The sequence below is a fragment of the Paramisgurnus dabryanus genome, chromosome 17 (genome assembly GCF_030506205.2).
Source record: "Paramisgurnus dabryanus chromosome 17, PD_genome_1.1, whole genome shotgun sequence".
In the NCBI taxonomy this organism is placed as follows: Eukaryota; Metazoa; Chordata; class Actinopteri; order Cypriniformes; family Cobitidae; genus Paramisgurnus; species Paramisgurnus dabryanus.
In genome coordinates, this window is record NC_133353.1 from 24,965,163 (window position 1) to 24,982,725 (window position 17,563).

The 17,563-nt window shown below is 37.0% G+C and overlaps 2 protein-coding genes across 4 annotated transcripts in view; one reads left to right on the plus strand and one right to left on the minus strand.

The window, feature by feature from the left end:
• The first annotated feature begins 484 nt into the window (after window positions 1-484).
• On the plus strand, window positions 485-8,821 carry pax9 (paired box 9). Its single transcript, XM_065288815.2, has 4 exons — window positions 485-1,008; window positions 1,567-2,196; window positions 4,212-4,351; window positions 7,790-8,821. Exons 1-4 carry the CDS (start codon window positions 1,005-1,007, stop codon window positions 8,045-8,047), a joined length of 1,032 nt encoding a protein of 343 aa, XP_065144887.1. The 5' UTR covers window positions 485-1,004; the 3' UTR covers window positions 8,048-8,821.
• A 3,403-nt stretch (window positions 8,822-12,224) lies between these two features.
• Window positions 12,225-17,563, minus strand: part of slc25a21 (solute carrier family 25 member 21) — a 123,450-nt gene continuing 118,111 nt past the window's right edge. For 2 of the 3 annotated variants that reach the window (XM_065288532.2, XM_073812452.1), the window contains 3 exons: window positions 16,538-16,719; window positions 13,566-13,618; window positions 12,227-13,475 (listed from right to left, as the gene is read on the minus strand). In XM_065288532.2, coding sequence (XP_065144604.1) covers window positions 13,414-13,475; window positions 13,566-13,618; window positions 16,538-16,719 — 297 coding nt within the window. In that variant the 3' untranslated portion in view covers window positions 12,227-13,413. Of the gene's footprint in view, window positions 13,476-13,565; window positions 13,619-16,537; window positions 16,720-17,563 lie in introns of all 3 variants that reach the window. The other variant, XM_073812453.1, reaches the window with a different exon arrangement.

The following is a 17,563-nucleotide window of genomic DNA, read 5'->3' on the forward strand; positions in this document are numbered from 1 at the left end:
CCTAACAAAAAATAGCATTCTTAATTAATTTATGTTGACTGTCATGAAATCATGATCTTACGAAAACAAAAGTATCACATTTTATGACCTCGGTATTACGTATGGCTGTCAAAACACTTTTACATATTTCGCATGAAATAATCAATTGAGACAAAAAGTCAATGAATAATCTCAGATAATACCCTTTTTGGGATATAAAATATGAGCACTTCACACTTATGCTTTCGTTATTTTTAAAAACAAACATTTAAATTACATTATAATTAAAAGAAAGTACCATATGGGATTGTGCTTTCTGCTTTATCATGTATTAATTTATTAAAAATTGAAAACAGCATGTAATGCCTAAAATACATTTAGAATGATACTACTAAAATGTATCTTTAAAGATGAAACGATATTTTCAAGCAATACATGAAATAATAAATTATTAAAATTTGAAATACAATTCATATAAAATCAGACAAAATAATAAGGCCTGTGGTTAAATTAAAAATAAATACTGTTACGCGATTTTCTCTCTTCGTCCAGGAAACAATTATAAGTATGCTTATGAAACAAAATTACAACGCAATGTTGCAAAAACTTACCATGCTTAGATCTGGCTAAAATGAAAACCAACATTCGGGCAAAACTATACTGTAGTTCAAAAGCGCAGGAGAAACTTGCGCCAGTGCGAACGCCTGTCATGTCAAACTTCTCAGCCAATTAAACAGCAACATAGGAGAAACTCGCAATTTGATTGGCCGTCAAGACCTCGCCTTGGATAGATGTGTAAAGGGCCAACCCATAATTTTCTGGGATTGAAATGTAAGCCTGTGTTCCTAGCCATCAGGAAACAGAAGGCGAATTTTCCTCTCTTACAACTAATCGCTATCGCATCCGTCTCGGACGCTTAATTTTTTTATCTGCTTCGGTGCAATAAAGCAGCTAAACTGGACGCAGAACAGATTACGGCAGGGCACCATTCTGAAGTTTCTTTTATAATCGGGAGGCTAAACGCAATGGGTAAGAGCTCCGATCTGTTTTTCACGTTTTTCCCACATGGGCACAAATGTATTTAGAGAAAACGATTAGACTATATAGTAATGCATGCTTCCGATATCGACTCGAGTTATCACATTAGTTTTTTCGGTCATTTAGGTGAACAGAAAAGTTGCTATAGGCTACTTTCTTAGCGCTCCGCGTATGGCACTTTGCCGCGAATGAACTTGATCCCGTCCAAATTTGTTGTATGTAAATTTCTGTTTGTTATAATCTGTCTGCTAAAGAGTGCAGACGACTTGTGATTTTCTGTTTCTATAATATGCGGACTATGTTAAAAAAGTTACATTCACCGCATACAATTGAAACACAAAACTGAAACATTTGATTCAAAATATTTATCTTTCAAATATAAACAAATAAACCTAATAAAAAAATGTAACGTCTTTGTTTCAATAATTACGCATGAGGGGCGTTTTTTTAATAAGCTTTATGTTTCAGACGAAGTTGATGGCCTTGTAAAAAGATGATGATTTTTTCAATGTCTGTAATTAACTTTTCTTAATGTATCTGCATCATTAGAGCCAGCCTTTGGGGAGGTAAACCAGCTAGGAGGTGTTTTTGTGAACGGAAGACCCCTGCCCAATGCCATCCGGCTCAGGATAGTAGAGCTGGCCCAGCTGGGCATCAGGCCTTGTGACATCAGCCGGCAGCTCCGTGTCTCTCACGGCTGTGTGAGCAAGATTCTGGCCCGGTACAACGAGACCGGCTCAATACTCCCGGGCGCAATCGGCGGTAGTAAGCCAAGGGTCACGACCCCAACCGTAGTCAAGCACATTCGGACTTACAAGCAACGGGACCCTGGCATTTTCGCATGGGAGATTCGAGACAGACTGCTTGCCGACGGTGTGTGTGATAAATTTAATCTACCATCTGTCAGCTCCATCAGTAGGATTCTCCGCAACAAAATCGGAAATCTGTCCCAACAAAACCAGTACGAGTCGAGCAAACAGACCCCTCATCCCCAGCCGCAACCGACCATACCGTACAACCACCTGTACTCGTATCCTACACCGATCGGCACTGGGACTAAAGTACCAACTACGCCAGGCATGCCCACTCTTCCTGGACACATGGCAATGCATAGGATATGGCCTTCGTCTCATTCTGTTACAGATATTCTTGGCATTCGATCAATAACGGAGCAGCAAAGTAAGCACCCTATTTGCTTTTGGTGATAACATATATGATAAAACGTATAAATGTGTGTGTGTGGAGGGGGGGCATGCATGCTATTTATTTATATGAATAGCGAAAAAGCACTATTCATGCAAAAAAGCACTGTTCGGCCTACCAAATAAGCGCTTGTGTGGATGTTTTTGTTTAAGCAAAAGAAATGAAGGCTAGTGAGTGAGTTTTTTTTTTTAATTTAAGCATACTACGATGTTGAAAATAAATAATAATGGTTGAACCTCTCATTGGACTCAAATATTTTATTTATCAAAACAAAGTAAAAGGAAACGAAGTGTTACAGTAAGGTGGGATGACATAAATGACGTGCTTGTTTTCAAGAGTTGTCCAGAGCTCCAGTGATTCGAAATTTTGCATTGAAACAGATGGTTAAAGGCTTTTGTAATAATTACGCAGCGGATGTTAAATATTTTGGACAACGACGAGTCGGAGCACTAGAGCGGAAAAATCATAAAAAGTTGCTAGCAGTGTACTGCATGACTAGGCCATCATTAAAAATATTTTTTTCAATGTGTTTAATTTATTACAAAACAATTTACACCAACAAAAGAATGTTTATACAGCAATGTTGTGATTTTCAATAACAATTTTAGGTAACACATCAATTTGAATCAACACGAAACGTTTAGACACACATTTCTTAATAAAAAAAACCCCGACTAAACATTTTTTTTATCGAAATAAATTTGCAGTATTTTTAGGTAGCCTACCCGTTAAGTTTGAGTGTGCTCAGTACAGTGACGTGTGAAGGCCACAGCCTGTCCATATTTAAGCAGTGTTTTAGCACATTTTCAAAGGGAACGTGGATAATAATGCTTCAAACGTAGGAGAGGATATTGCGTTTTAGCGGTCTTAATAAACCATTTATTTTTAAACTATTAGCAGATGTTAATTTAAAAAATCCGAAATTAAGTATGAAATATTCAATAACATGGAACTTTTTAACCATTTGCAAGTTTTATAAAGTAACTACACAAAAGTATCTTCAAAACGTAGTCGAGGGGAGTGCCACTAACCAGTGAACAGTTTGTCATCATTAAGAATCTAGTTACAACCAATGGGCCTATACTCCCACCCTCTCTATCATCCTCTCTCTCTCTCTCTCTCTCTCTCTGTCTTTCTCGCTCTCTCACACACACACACACACACACACACACACACACACACACACACTGATGGATTATGGGAAATCATCTGTTCTTCATGCTAAGTTTTTTAATCGAATTTGGTCTTATGTAACTGTAGATTTGTTTACCCTAATCGACCTTTTCAAAAAGAGCCCCCTTAAATGTATCTTCTACAATCAGTGTGCATTAGTTCAACTATGAAAAACAGACTAAAACATGTCCATCGTTATGATGCGCACTGGCTTATACATTGCAACAAATACGTGGATTTCGTGAAGGTATGGTACAAATCTACTTTGTGGCCCTATCGAGTTACAACACTGGTGGGCTTGCTTTTCCAATTTCAAACTTTAGGAACCGTGTATAATATAATATCCATCAGGCACAAAGGGGAAACGGTTAAAGTAAATCTAATTTGTCCTCACAGGAAGACGCTTGGTAAATGTTCCTTGTCATTGCACAAAGGACTCCATGACATTGGGAGCTTTATTTGATGAATTTGCCATGCAAATTAAGATTTCTGATGTCTGCATTGTCGTTTGGACAGGAAATGCGAATTTTACTATATATGTAGCTCATTAGGGAACTCAATATCTTTTTTACTTTATTTATAACATGATAATAATACGCCATCATGATCGTGAACTGATTATGGAAAATGAGTCCTATGACGCAGCAGAATGTACACGATTGGATTATCTAGACGCCTGTGTTATTTGGCGAGTCTGGTGGGTTTGAGATGGTTGGCGGACAGCAAGATATACAGAAAACAAATCTGCTGTGGCAGTTCTGTAGCCCACGCTTCTCCTATCTGACTCCAGTCTTCCATGTCTCTGTTTTGCCCCCCAGTTAGTGACAGTCCTTCCTTTCCCAGTGCCAAACTAGAAGAATGGAGTGCTATTAACAGGAGTAATTTTTCGCCAGCGAGTTCTCCACTAGTCAATGGTGTGGATAAGCCTCACTTAGAACCTGAAGCAAAATACTCACAGGTAAAAAAACATCCTATGTTAACAGTGAGAAACAAGCAAATCCAATGTGGAAGCAGAAAAAACGGATTCATATATAATTAGTAATCATTTTCAAGAATAGATTAAATCAATTTTTGGTCAATTCTGTGTGTGAGTACAGTATAGTAAAGAACTTTATATCATGGAGTGGAGTTTGTCTCTTTGGCATGATGTGAACTACGCAAAGAATTTGAGTCACTGACCTTAAGATGTGGATTTCGTTTTTTTAAATGTACAGAAATAATTTATATTGTCGCACATTTTTCAAGTTTATTAAAAACAACAGTTATGTGCGTCAATTGTCGCAATGTTAATGTGTAGCATTGACAACGTAATCCATTTTGAAGAATGTAAACGATAGGCTTGAAATGGCCGAATTAAACTATACACGCTCAGGGCCTATGCAATATTTGAACTTGACACTGAACATAATTCTGCGAAAAATCGTAATGTATATTAAATTAACTTGCAAAATATTTTGCATCTCTTTACGTTTATCAATTAAGGAATAGTTTTTTTCCTCTTGCTTTTAATAAGAAACGTCTGATAAAGCTATATACATAGGCTACACGAACGTATTTTAAGTATAAATTGTTACATTTTTTTTTCTTTATACTGAAAAATTTATAATTTATAAAAGGACACAACCAACTCTTATTTTATTTTTTTTTACAAAAAAAAAGTATTTTACCACGCATATCTAAAATGAGCCTACCACGAAGAAAAATATAACATATTATTATTATTTTTATTTTTTTACTAAATCAACTTAGTATTTTATTAAAATCAAATCAACGTATAGCCTACTTTTTGCTCACATCTCAATTTTACACAGTTTTAAAAATAAAGGTGCTAGAAAAGGGTTTTTCCTCAGTGATTTAGAAGAATCGTTTTAAGGTTGCCCAAACCTTTTGTTTTTGAAACAAACCTTTCTTACTTAACTTTTTGTAGTCTGAAAAACTTTTAACAATACAAATAACATTTTGTGCAAAAAAAGAGCCATGTAGCATGACAAAGAATCTTTTAGCAATCTTTAGCTTTAAGAGTAAACTTGCATACTTTGTTAAAATATAGAAATTAAATAAATGTTGAAGTGAGCAGTTATCGTTGTATATTAAAACATCTTTTTACTTGAAGCTACCAGTCTAAACATATATATATATATATAGTTTTTATAAACACGAACTTATTACAGTTTTTTTTTAATTCAACCAGTAGCCTATAATATTCACCAGAAACTAAAGCTTTATGGATCACCAAATATGTACAAATAAAGCTCCACATATCTTAGACAAGAAAAAAATCCTTGCTTGAAATGATATTATTAAATCGTTGTTATAATAATCTTTGTTATTATAGTTATGTGTAGCAACTCCGTGCTCCAAAGTGTGACTCATTGCTGGTTGTGCTACACATTTGTGTTGCACACTTAAGCACCGTGACATCCAGACAAAGGTTCTTACATTTGTCAAGAAACTCATCCCAAGTGTCTGGTTTCTGGTGTACTTGAAAAGGGGGAGAGCGTGAACAGACAACGCGCGTGCCATTCGGTACAGCCTTTCGAATTATTTATTCGCGCGCCGCTGGGCAGCAACAAACATATTGACTAATCATGTATTGTGGGGTCTTAGAGGTTTATGTATCGTGAAAAACGATGAAATAAATCTTTATTACCGATGCCGAAACATGGCTTTTATGCATGTACTGACGGATACTCAAAAACTAAGCAAGCTACGCTAACTTAAGAAATGGAGATTGTACCCTTTAGAAATACAATGAATAGCATTGACTGCTGAATGTTTGCGTCTGTCATCTTAGATAAATGATCATATATGAGTCAGACTGCATTATGCAATAACTGAGGACAGAACATAGATGAATTATTGTGGTTTAATGCCGTTGTTCGTATACCAAAGAGCGATGCATTAACAAATGTTTGATTACCAAACGTGAACAACACAAAGTCTATGTTAGGTATTTACGTATGGATCTCTCCTAACTGAATTATAGCCTGCACTGTGTAGCTATTACAGTACTGTATATAACAGACATTGAATACTTTTCACAGTGTTGTACAGTGAGTTCAGGTTCATTTTGTTGTATTTATAAATTAAATATTGAACATATTCCAGTTTTAGTAAATACAAATATAATATTCAACCATTTGCTGACCTCTGAATTTTGTAAAGTTGAACAGGTTTCAGGAAAGCTTTTGTGTATTAATTTTATGAATTGATTTTTCAGGACATATTTATTATACTGATTATAATAACGCTTTCGTGGAATTAATGAATAATTAAAGCATTAGAGTTTATGTTACGATTTCGCGGTATTTTGTTATGCAGGCCGTATCTCGAGTGTATTTGCTTGTCTGTCCTTGTCTAATTCTGTTTGTGTTACCAAGACATTGGTTATTCCTATGGATATTTTAAAATAGATTTTATGGTGAATTCAAATGTAATGACAACAAATGTTCAGTTATTAGATTATCGTACCATTATGTTAAAGACAAATGCTTAGCCTAGGGGTGTTTAAGATCCTTATTGGTAAACAATGATCTCTGAGAATATACAAGATATCTTTTAGTATAATAACTTAACTGATGTACTAACCGAAACTACAAAACTAAAAAAAGCAATACTGATGGTCTCAATTTTAAAAATCTAGGCCTGTTCTGGCTGGTACCTACATGAGGTTAAAGAGATTACAATATTGTCAAATTATTTAAACTTCTGCCAGTTTTACATTAGAGACCCACATAAATGGACGTTTTCTAAAGTTTTTGTTCATTATGCATGAGATTTGACCTCACACCTCTGCTGTGTTTCCCTGAGATCATTTATTTTTCACTTTGTAAATGTGTTTCATTAGTTGCTGAATGAGACAACAATCAGATACAGATTTTTAGAGAAATTTACTTTTTTTTACTATTTATTTGAATGTAGTAGAAACATTTATGAATATATTATTAATAACATTTATTATTATATAATTTATATAATATATTTTTTGGGATATATGTGTGTTTACTAAGGGCTAAGGGTCAACAATCAAGAAAAATTATGAGTAAATCATGGTCAAATCCTAAACTCTGGAACAAAAGGGATTTCATCTGTAGAAAAGATTTACAGTAGTCAGAGACCACCCTGCTTCATTTTTTTCATTTATGTTAAAAAAGCTTGGTGAATTCCTCGTCCTGAGCTGATATTGACATTCTGCCAAAAGGATACAGGCATTCCTGCTGGTGCATTTCTTTTGATAGCTTTTTCTCTACAGGATTTCTGGTCAAAAAAGTCCGGATCTATATCTTCATCTCGCTTTTTTGCCCTTGCTACCCTGACAACTTTATGTTCATCCCTATGGCCATGTGTGATTTATCTATTTTGCACAAGTTAAAATCTCATTTCTCTTTATTTTCAGACGCCGAATGGATTGCCCACAGTGAACAGTTATGTCACAGCTCCCAGCATCCATCCTTACCACCCTCCCACCCAAGTGTCACCCTACATGGGGTACAGCGGCACCACGTCGGCCTATGTGACCGGCCCCACATGGCAGCCGCCCACCAGTGGCAGTGCTCTCTCTCCCCACAGCTGTGACATTACCGGCCCATTGGCCTTCAAGAGCATGGCTGCCATGCGAGACTCTGTCCATCCCGTTGCCGCCTCCGCTCTTTGACTTTCGAAGGAGGGGGGTCAAAGACAGAAAGTGAAAGAATGGAAAAGAGAGAGAGAGAGATCGGGTGACACACGGCAGCACAGACTTTTCCAGAACGACTCTCCCTGGATGGACTAATGTTATGCCTTTACTATATTTATGAAAGACTTGTCAGATGAGCCATGTACAATTTTAAAAATGCCCACGTTCTCCTGCTCCAAATCAGCATCTCCCACAAAGAGAGCAAGAGTCAGAATATGCAAAGGCCTATCTGTCCGATCCGAACCAAGGATTTACTAAAAAAAAAAACATCATCAGGTGCTTGATAGTGTGCAGTGAATATTGTCTGGTTGTGGTGGGCATTCCTCATGAACTTGCTTCATCACTAGTCTGAGATAAATTGCGGTGCTTCTCTCTGTGAATATATTGTATGTTTTCAAGAAAATGATTGAATAAGCAATCTCGTGTAAAACGACCAACCAGTTTGCATTTAAATGTTTTTCAGGGTGTTATAAAGCGCTAATGTTTAGATGTTCTGCTTTGTTTCTTTTTTTAAACATTTTTGATAAAAATCACCTTTTTGTCTTTTTGGATACAGTTTCACTTCACTAAGAACGTATGCCAGAGCTCTTGGGAAAAGTTATTATGTTTATTTATTAGACTGTAAGGTACGTTGAATGAAGTGCAATTTACACGGACACGGGCAGAAGAGGCACCATGTGGGACATTGTTGCGCATTCTGACAGCAGGAGCACTCATTCATGCAACATTAATGATCAGTGAAGCTGCACACTTCCAGACATTGCACAATGAAATTGAATGTATCTTATTAAAAGAGACGTGTAAAACCCCTGTGCAGTATAGTTTCCTTTTATTTATTATTTTTAATCTTTTTTTAACTAAAACTGATCAAAAGGTGCTTAATGATAATTCCATAGAAGTCCTATAAATATCACTGCCTCCACTTATATAAAAATATACATCATAACATGTACTTTTAAGTATAACATGTTTAAGTAATTTAAGTTTATTTTATCATAAATATTATCCACTATAAAAAAAGATTAAATCAAATATTGTAATTTTTGTTATATTAAAAAATAATTTTATTTTAAATTAGTTATTATAGAATTATTAATATAGCAGAAAGTAATATTATAATTTTTATATTTTGTTTAATTGTTGCTCCCCTTGACCTTTGTCAAACATCTGCGTATTATTAAAAGACTGCCATTACAAAGACTTAAAACAAGCTAAACAATGTATTATCATTTCATGTTATTATGCGGAATGAATAATATTTTTTTTGGTTTTGATTAATTGCAATGAAGTTTTGATTTCTTTACTTTAATGTACTGTACCAGGCTTTGGAAAACGCACAAACAAGTGTGCCGTAACATATCACAAACACATGCACCACTGTAAGCCTGTTCCCTCAGGTGGGGTCCAAAGCACACACATTCCTAAAGGCTCCTGGCTTTAAACTTTGCCTAAAACAAGAACTGATGTGTGAAAGATAAGCTTAAGATAGAAAAGAAAAGCCTGGATCACTGTGTGCTGCATGTCACATTAAGGCAAAGCTTAGCAACTGAACACTCCCTACCTTCTTTCTCTGGTGTGCTAAAACTAAAATAAGGCAAACACCATGTTGCAAATTCAACAGGACACCTGTACATGCAGGATTCCAACTTGTACGCAAAAACACACATCTGCGGCAAAATGTTACGATATACTCAGTGTCCCCACATGTAGCAGTGCAAACAGTCCGTCTGGCACTGCAGCTGATTTGACTTGGAAAGCACTCTCACCCCAACCCCGTGGTCACGGACCGTTGCTTTCGGGATCGAGGTGCTGTTTTGAGCACATATAAACCACCAAAAAAAAAAGGCGGACAGAAAACCTCCCCACATAGAGTGCAATGCACGTCAAAATCCACCGCACAGACTCCCCAGACCCTATTCTATTCAAATGAAGAGCTTTGAATGCCATTTACCTATGAGCTGACAGCATTGATACGGACGTTGGCTTCGCAGTCAATACAAATGCATTTACTGGACGTGCATATCACGGCCATGCATTTAATACAGGGTCAAGAGAGGCAAAACAAAGACAAAAAGAAAAAGTCGTTGGCCTTCGAACGTTCGAGTTAAAAACCGGCCTGTTTGAGGACTCGAAGCGTTTTCGACATTCTATATTATTTAAGTCTATGGTCCATCCTAATAGATGTTTGAGGCAGAAGTGTTGCATTTCTAAATAAAATTAAAAATGGTGTTTGTGGGAACAGCCTAAAAAAAGGTGCAAAAGACGGAAATTAATCTACTTTAACACCCCAGCACTTTGATCTGCATGGAAAATTTGCAAACCAACATAAAGCAAGTATATTTTTTCAAGGCAGCACGGCACGCATGTAAAGTTATGACAGGAGGAAACATTACAAACACCTTAATCTTAAAGCCACCATTGAAACGGAGAGGAAAGTGAAAACACACTTGCTCACGCACACACATCTGTTTAGAATTAATTCCTATGGAAAGTCAAGTCAAATGTCACATGGTTATCTTTAGCTGACTGCGTGCAATCAGGCTGAAGACAGGAGCGTGGAGCTCGGTAACACTGCACAGGGGCTGCGGGTGGACCGGGCCAAGGTGCTAGCTTAATTTTAAAGTCGGTTGACCATAAGCAGACTGTTTTCCCTGGTGTTTTGGAACGGTATGTTTTGAAAACGCAAAGCTGAACTGTAGCCGAGTGCTATGAATGAATTAATTTTCTTCTCATTAATTAAGTTTGACACATATAGTAGTACTCTTCGAAAATTATGTTTAAAATGATGGCATAAAATGAAAACTGTAGGTACATCAGTAGCATGTTTCATTTTACGTTAAATCGGTTGGGGGCCAACACATTGGGATCAAGTGACCCATCGAATAATACTCGCTTTACTTTGGTAACCTTTCTTGGTTGACGCCTTTGCTCAAAGAACAAACGAATCAAGGCTTTTAAGTTAAATTCAAGCATCACTAACCACTAATTTCCATACAGTAAAAGCTGCACCAACGCTCTAGGTTTCCGTACGAGTCCAAGACGACCGTCGTATCGCCTGCTTATGGTAAACTGAAAATTACAGGGTGCACACATGACAAGCCCCCTAGGCAAAGTCTCACCATTTATATTCAAGGCCAGACTCAAACATCAAATGCAAGCCTGAAAATAAGAGGATGGTTCATGAGATTACAAAACAAACCTAATAGTTAATTGTCTAATATAATGCTTCACGTGACATGAAAGAAGCCTTTCAAACATTTAGCGGAAAGCAATACAATACAGTCTGAAAATGTGTCTGGTGAGGTCTTTAGTGTTGAAAATGATTGAAATATTCATAAGCTGTTGAAAGGATTGACGGTGTACGACCAATCAAAAGCTGAAGGGGAGGATGAGAGGCAGAGGCGCTATGACAACCCTGACTGACACTCGTGCAGGATTCCAGGACTAAACAAACTGGCTAAACAGTCTCACCCTCTGTGCGTAACACGGGTACGACAAACTCCTGCACTGTCTAGTGCAAGTACAAAAAACTTCTGTTGCATTGTTGCTATTTGTAACTTTCAACCGTCAATTTTTGTCAATGGACTGAGATAAAACATGACCTTTAAATAGAGTGATGAGAATGTGCGAGTAAAGAAATGTAAACTGGTCAGGGTGGAATGCATAGGATGACTGCCATATTGTTTTAACTCATCTAACGAGTTGTCTTTAACCCCTGAACAATAAAAAATAAAGCGAACATTACAGAAATGCTCGGAAAGGCTACAGCACCAAGTGTTCATATTTTTATTATGAGAGCATAGAGAGGGATTCCTGATTGTTTAGATTAAATTTGCATTTTTCAGTTTTGTTATTTCAAGTTGTGCTGAGCTATGTTGACTTACCCTGCAGGCTAGAGCGGATGAGTGAGAGAGTGAGAGCTTTGGCTCGGGGAGCAATGACTGACTTCATTATTTACCACAAGACGGTAAAAAATGAATTTTATAAAACAAGTTCGGTGATTAATTATCAACGGCGATAAACCATTATTACGGAGAAAACCTCAGTTTGTCCGCCCCAGTGTAATTTATTACTGTTAAAACAAAGAATTAAAATTAACTAATCGTTAAATCAAGCTCAACCCCCAGAATTCAGACCATCAATGTGGTAAACAACTGCAACATTTAAATTGTGTTTTGACAGTAAGCTGGTTTTATTTCCAAATGCACATACAAACAATTTCATTGATGTATCACACAGTTCAGGATCATTTATTAGCAAAAAACAACTGTTACATGACGTTAGGAAAATACTATTTGATATGTAAACGGTTTCATTAATAAATGTAAAGTATTTTTGCAAAGAGGATCCTTAAAATTTGTCGGTTTACTGTCATTGTGTCTTTATATGTTGAAATCCCCAAATTTAAAAAGCCAAGATTTCTCGGCTAATGTATAATGGTTAATATATAACTAACTCTTACCTCTTTAGCTCATACACTGTAAAAAAAATGTTGAACTTAAATTTTTAAGTTTAATCAACAAGGAGTCATTCAACTATCCTGAAAAGTTGCTGTAACTTAAAAAAAAATCTAGATGAATTTGCTTTAGTTATGTCAACTTTATTTTATAACGCATCTTTAGTCAATGCAGTTAAAATGACTAGTTAATCCAAGTTGATCAAACTTAAATTTTTAAGTGAAATTTATAAATCAATAAATAATTTCAGACTAAACGGAAGTGCAAATGTATTTGCAACACCTTCAACACTGTTAAATCTATTGTTGTGAGACATCAAGCATATCAGATACTCCAGTCTTACCAATCCCACATGAAAAGTCAAACCTAATAAAAGTTTTAATACAGTAAAAGTCCTGAGATGTCCATCTAAAGATGCTGTAAATGCGTCGCTTAATTTACCGTATTTGAAAAAGTATTTAAACGGAAATGGGTTTATGTTAAAAACAACATGCTGAATCTTTTTCCTCTATTTTGTGTTGGTAAAGGTAATCCGTTTGGGTGTGGAGTGTTGCTGTTAAGTATGAAGGCATGTGGACGGGTAGCTCTGAAATATCTCTTGGTTCTGTCAAACATAAACATGAAACGTAGCAGATCCAGGAAGGTGATTGTGCTGTTGAAAAGCGACAGTGGTGGAAAGCCTACATAATTATTCATGCCTGAACGCCACTGAAAATTGATGTTAAGTGAGAAAACCGCAGTGGATATTGTCACTTGTCGGCGGAAATGTAACTGATCTTGAAATGTGAAAGATGATGTGATTATTTGGGAAGGGTTATACTTTTTTATATAGAATGTGGGGAGGGTTGAGTACAGACCCCTGGGGAACTACTGACGGTGTGAAGATCATCACCAGTTCTTCTGTAGCCATGCAGACACATATTCATAAACAAGCAGCATGACTGCACCTCCTGAATCAAATAGTACACATCTCAATCAGTTTACTTCCTTTTATTAGTCATTATTTATGTCAGTGTAATAAGATTTTGCACGTATCTTACCTGGTCCAAGTCTCATTATCTTGGGAATCAGTCCTTTGTATAAGGCAAGATATCTGTATGAAATAAATAAAAGAAATATATAAATAAAGAAATTAGTTGTCAATAACACCATACCACTAATCACTACTGGTACATGTGTTCGCAACCAATGTTCAGAAAATAAATCTTTCGCACCATTTTTGGCCTTTTTGCCTAGACAGTTTGGTGTAAACATTATTCCTTTGGTATTCCACAGAAGATAAAAAGTCACGTAGGGGTGTAAATAGTGACAAAATGTTTAACAGTGGGTGATTTATTCCTTTACCGTATTAAGTTTTCTCTCTTTCTCTCTCCCTCTCAGGGTGTGATGCTGAAACAGGTATAGGGCCTAATAGCTAGCCTTGTTGCGTACCTGCCCTAATGCTTTCAAGCTGATATCTGGCCTGTCGCGGCTCGTGTCCTCTGCTTCTGCTGGTGTTAATAAGGCTTGAGCCACTTCCTTTATGCCCCGCTGTCTGATTAGATGGAGCCGCTGAGCGCCGTGCGTCTCGTTAGGACCTGCTTAACAACGTCTCCCATAGGGACCACTAATTAGTCAGGACTGTGTCGTGTTAGAGGCCTGGACAGGATGGGGGACCCTCACGGCACCCCTAAACCTAAAACAGCTTCAGTGTCTCTCCTTCTAACCTAAGATCAGGCCTTAGTTCCCTGCCCCTAATAACAAACGAGTCGCCGCTCTCTTTGTACAGAGCGAATGAAGCCAATCAAGACCCCGAAGAGTTGTAAAACTTCTGATTCTCTCTTACAGCTTCCCATGAGGCCTGTCAATTTAAAGAGAGAGAGGCTATAGGGAATATTAGAGTCTGCGTTCAACCACGACTCACATTTTTGATCTCATAAATGATATATGAGATGCAAAACATGCATAATACTTATAATTGATGAAAACAACGCTTCTGAAAGTAAGTTCATAACAAAGTAATACTAATACTTTGGTTCACCCATTACATGCTATTGTTTCAGAAGCTAATGTTTTCATGAGTTGAAATTAATGTTTTTTTTAAATGTTGTAAATTTGGTCATAATCTGTTTTAAGGTCCAGTACAGGTACAGTTGTTTACAATTACAAGTTTTATTATTTTCATTTTGCCCAATATTTTCAATATTCCTACTACTACTAGCTGCGTTTCCATTACCTTTCAAATTGTGCAAATTGACATTGCGAATAAAAAATACGGCCAATGGGAAAACGCAAAAATATCCCACTTCAATATATCATACGCTTGCATGAGGTGGTTTTTCAGGCATTTCGGAAAAGGTGTATTTCCAAAACCTCCCAGATAAACATCATACATGTCTACTCCCAAGTATAATGCTGCGTTCACACCAGTCGCGGTAGAGGCGTCAAGCGTGAGTGATTTCAATGTTAAGTCAATGTAAAAATGCGTTGATGCACGTCTAGCGTCTCGAATGTGGCATTTAGTATGGCACGGTAGACGCGATTCAGCCTCTTTCGCGCGTCTAGTTTGCGCAAATGACATGAATTGAGCGTTGCCGCGGGGAACGCGCAAGTTGAAAAATTTTAACTTTGGCGGAAAAACGCTCTGCGTTAACCAATCAGGAGCTTGCCCTAGTAGTGACGTAATTACAGGAAACGAGCGGAGTTGCAGAAGCCCCTCACATGATGCGAATTTCACGCAAATGTCTCGATGACTAGAATTTCATGAGCGGTTTTCATGCGTGAATGAAGAGAGTAAACTCAAAATGTTGAAGCGGCAAACTAAACGCGTTAGACGCGAATTTGGCACCTCAAACGCGGCTGGTGTGAACCCACAGTAAGAGGCTTTCCTTGCCAATAATGCTTGGATAACACTCCTACATCTCCTTTAATTTAAAATAATGTACTATTACCTCCAAGAAACACCTAATACCTTGCCACTCCTAAGTATAAGGTGCTTCCTTGGCATTAATGTTAGAATAATATTCCTACATCTCCTTCTGTTAAAAATAATGGCTAGTGCGGTGGAAGTGACATTAGTAAACCTACCAACAACATGCGTCGATATGATGTTTTGAATGACTTATCACGAGAGGAAAAACTATGTTTTAGTCGCATATCATCAGTTAGTGGAAACGCTGTCATTTCACAAAAGTTTTTTATAAACATTTATTAAATATCGCATACATTTTGCGTAAATCTGTAATGGAAACGCAGCTAATGTTCCTCTACCTCAACTGTTAGAGCATTGCGCCAGCAACACAAATGTTATGCGTTGCATTTCAGGGAACACATATACTAAAAAAATTATTATACTCTGCCAAATGTATTAATGAACTAAAATGTACCATGATATGCCATTTTATATCAGAGCCAAATGGACTTACATAAATAAATGACATGATAAAATATTATCAAACTTTACAGGACATTTTTTGTCAAAAGAAAAAGTTTTTTTTAACCAACTCTGCTTTTTAAATCAGCAGTGTTTATACTATTGCACGCGTGCATGAAATTCACTAGGTCACCAGCCAGGAATGTCACAACCTCATTGAAATTCCAGTTTGAGAAAAAAGTTTCCAATTGGTCATAATTAAAGTGTTGGTAAATGTTGCAATTAACAGAACCACAGAAACCTAGTTCCTCAAAGAAAAAATTAAGCGAATATCAGAATATCCCCCACGTGGATCCAGATCCAATATCAACTAAAAATGAAGTTGATATCAAACTGCACAAAAGTAGTAGTAAAAACCGAGCTAGTATTGCTTTGTTTATTTTGTTTAATTCCTACATTAAATACTTCCTAACAGGAGACAATATAATTACCAGGGATTAAGAAGCTTTAAAATGTTGGTTGTCAAAACTTGCCCTCTTGTCCCCCATGGGTAAAGTGTAAACATCAAATGTTATGTCACTTTTCTTGTAGGTGAACCTCTTGTCGAGTTTTATTTTGACACTTGTAGCTGTTATGGTATGGTGTAGACTCTGCACTTACCCCTCCTCACGGTACACAACGCTCATGGTCTGAAAGCAAGTGCGGTATTTGATCTGCCCCGGAACAGGCTGTGGACCCTGGATACGACTTTTAGCTACATCAAACGGAATGTTCACACAGGACGACACGGTACCCGAAACTAAACCGATAGCAAACTTCCTCATGAACTCCAGTCGATGGTCCTGATAGAAAGAAAGAGAGAGAAACAATACATAAAATGGGAGTTAACTTGTGAGTGTTTACTTGTTTATAAAACCAACCCACACAATACTTTAATGCTTGCTGAACATACAAAATACACAATCGTGACATATAAAAAATTAATCTCAGATTGATTGTATGTTATCCCTTAAACTACAGACCCAAAATAGTCAAAAGATAACACATCTGAAGATGATAAATAAGCAAATATGGAGAAATATGGAAATGAAGATAAGAAAGCGAGAGAGAGGGAGGTAAAGGAGACTCCGAGTGAGGGGGATAAGATTACAAAGCTAGAATTAAAGCTACAATCATTTTATGGTAGCGAGGTACGGATTAGCGTTTCATGAGAAGAGCAATGCTCAACAATTGGCTGAAGCGGGTCACATGACAGAGGGCAAACTTCGGGAGAGGATTTATAAACAGAGTTCATGCAGGCAGACTGGGAGGCATATGGGGGCAATTTGGGTAATTGGACTGCGACTCGACACTGGGGTATTACTGTACAAAAAGAAGCCTGAACCGGCGCTGCTCTGAAATCTAATTGGCCAGGATATTTTTTACAAATGACTGATGCCTCACTGAGAGCAATGGACACCCTGAATGACATGCAACAGCTAAACCTGAACGTCGCAGTATTTTGTTATATTATAACAGTGTTCTGCAAAGCTCATACACTGTTGGCAGACTAAATGCTCCTTTTAACACCACTACAATACAGAAGTGCGCCCAAGACAAAACGGGTCTCCTCTTGGGGTATTTGAAGATTAATGCTTTGTTTTGTTACCAATGGAGAAGCATCATTGGTTCATTAAGATCAAGATG

Bases quoted from the DNA above. Each gene is read 5' to 3' on its own strand.
- pax9 (XM_065288815.2), top strand. The intron at 2,197-4,211 runs GTAAGCACCCTA...TTTGCCCCCCAG, and splicing joins ATCAATAACGGAGCAGCAAA to TTAGTGACAGTCCTTCCTTT. The intron at 4,352-7,789 runs GTAAAAAAACAT...CTTTATTTTCAG, and splicing joins CTGAAGCAAAATACTCACAG to ACGCCGAATGGATTGCCCAC.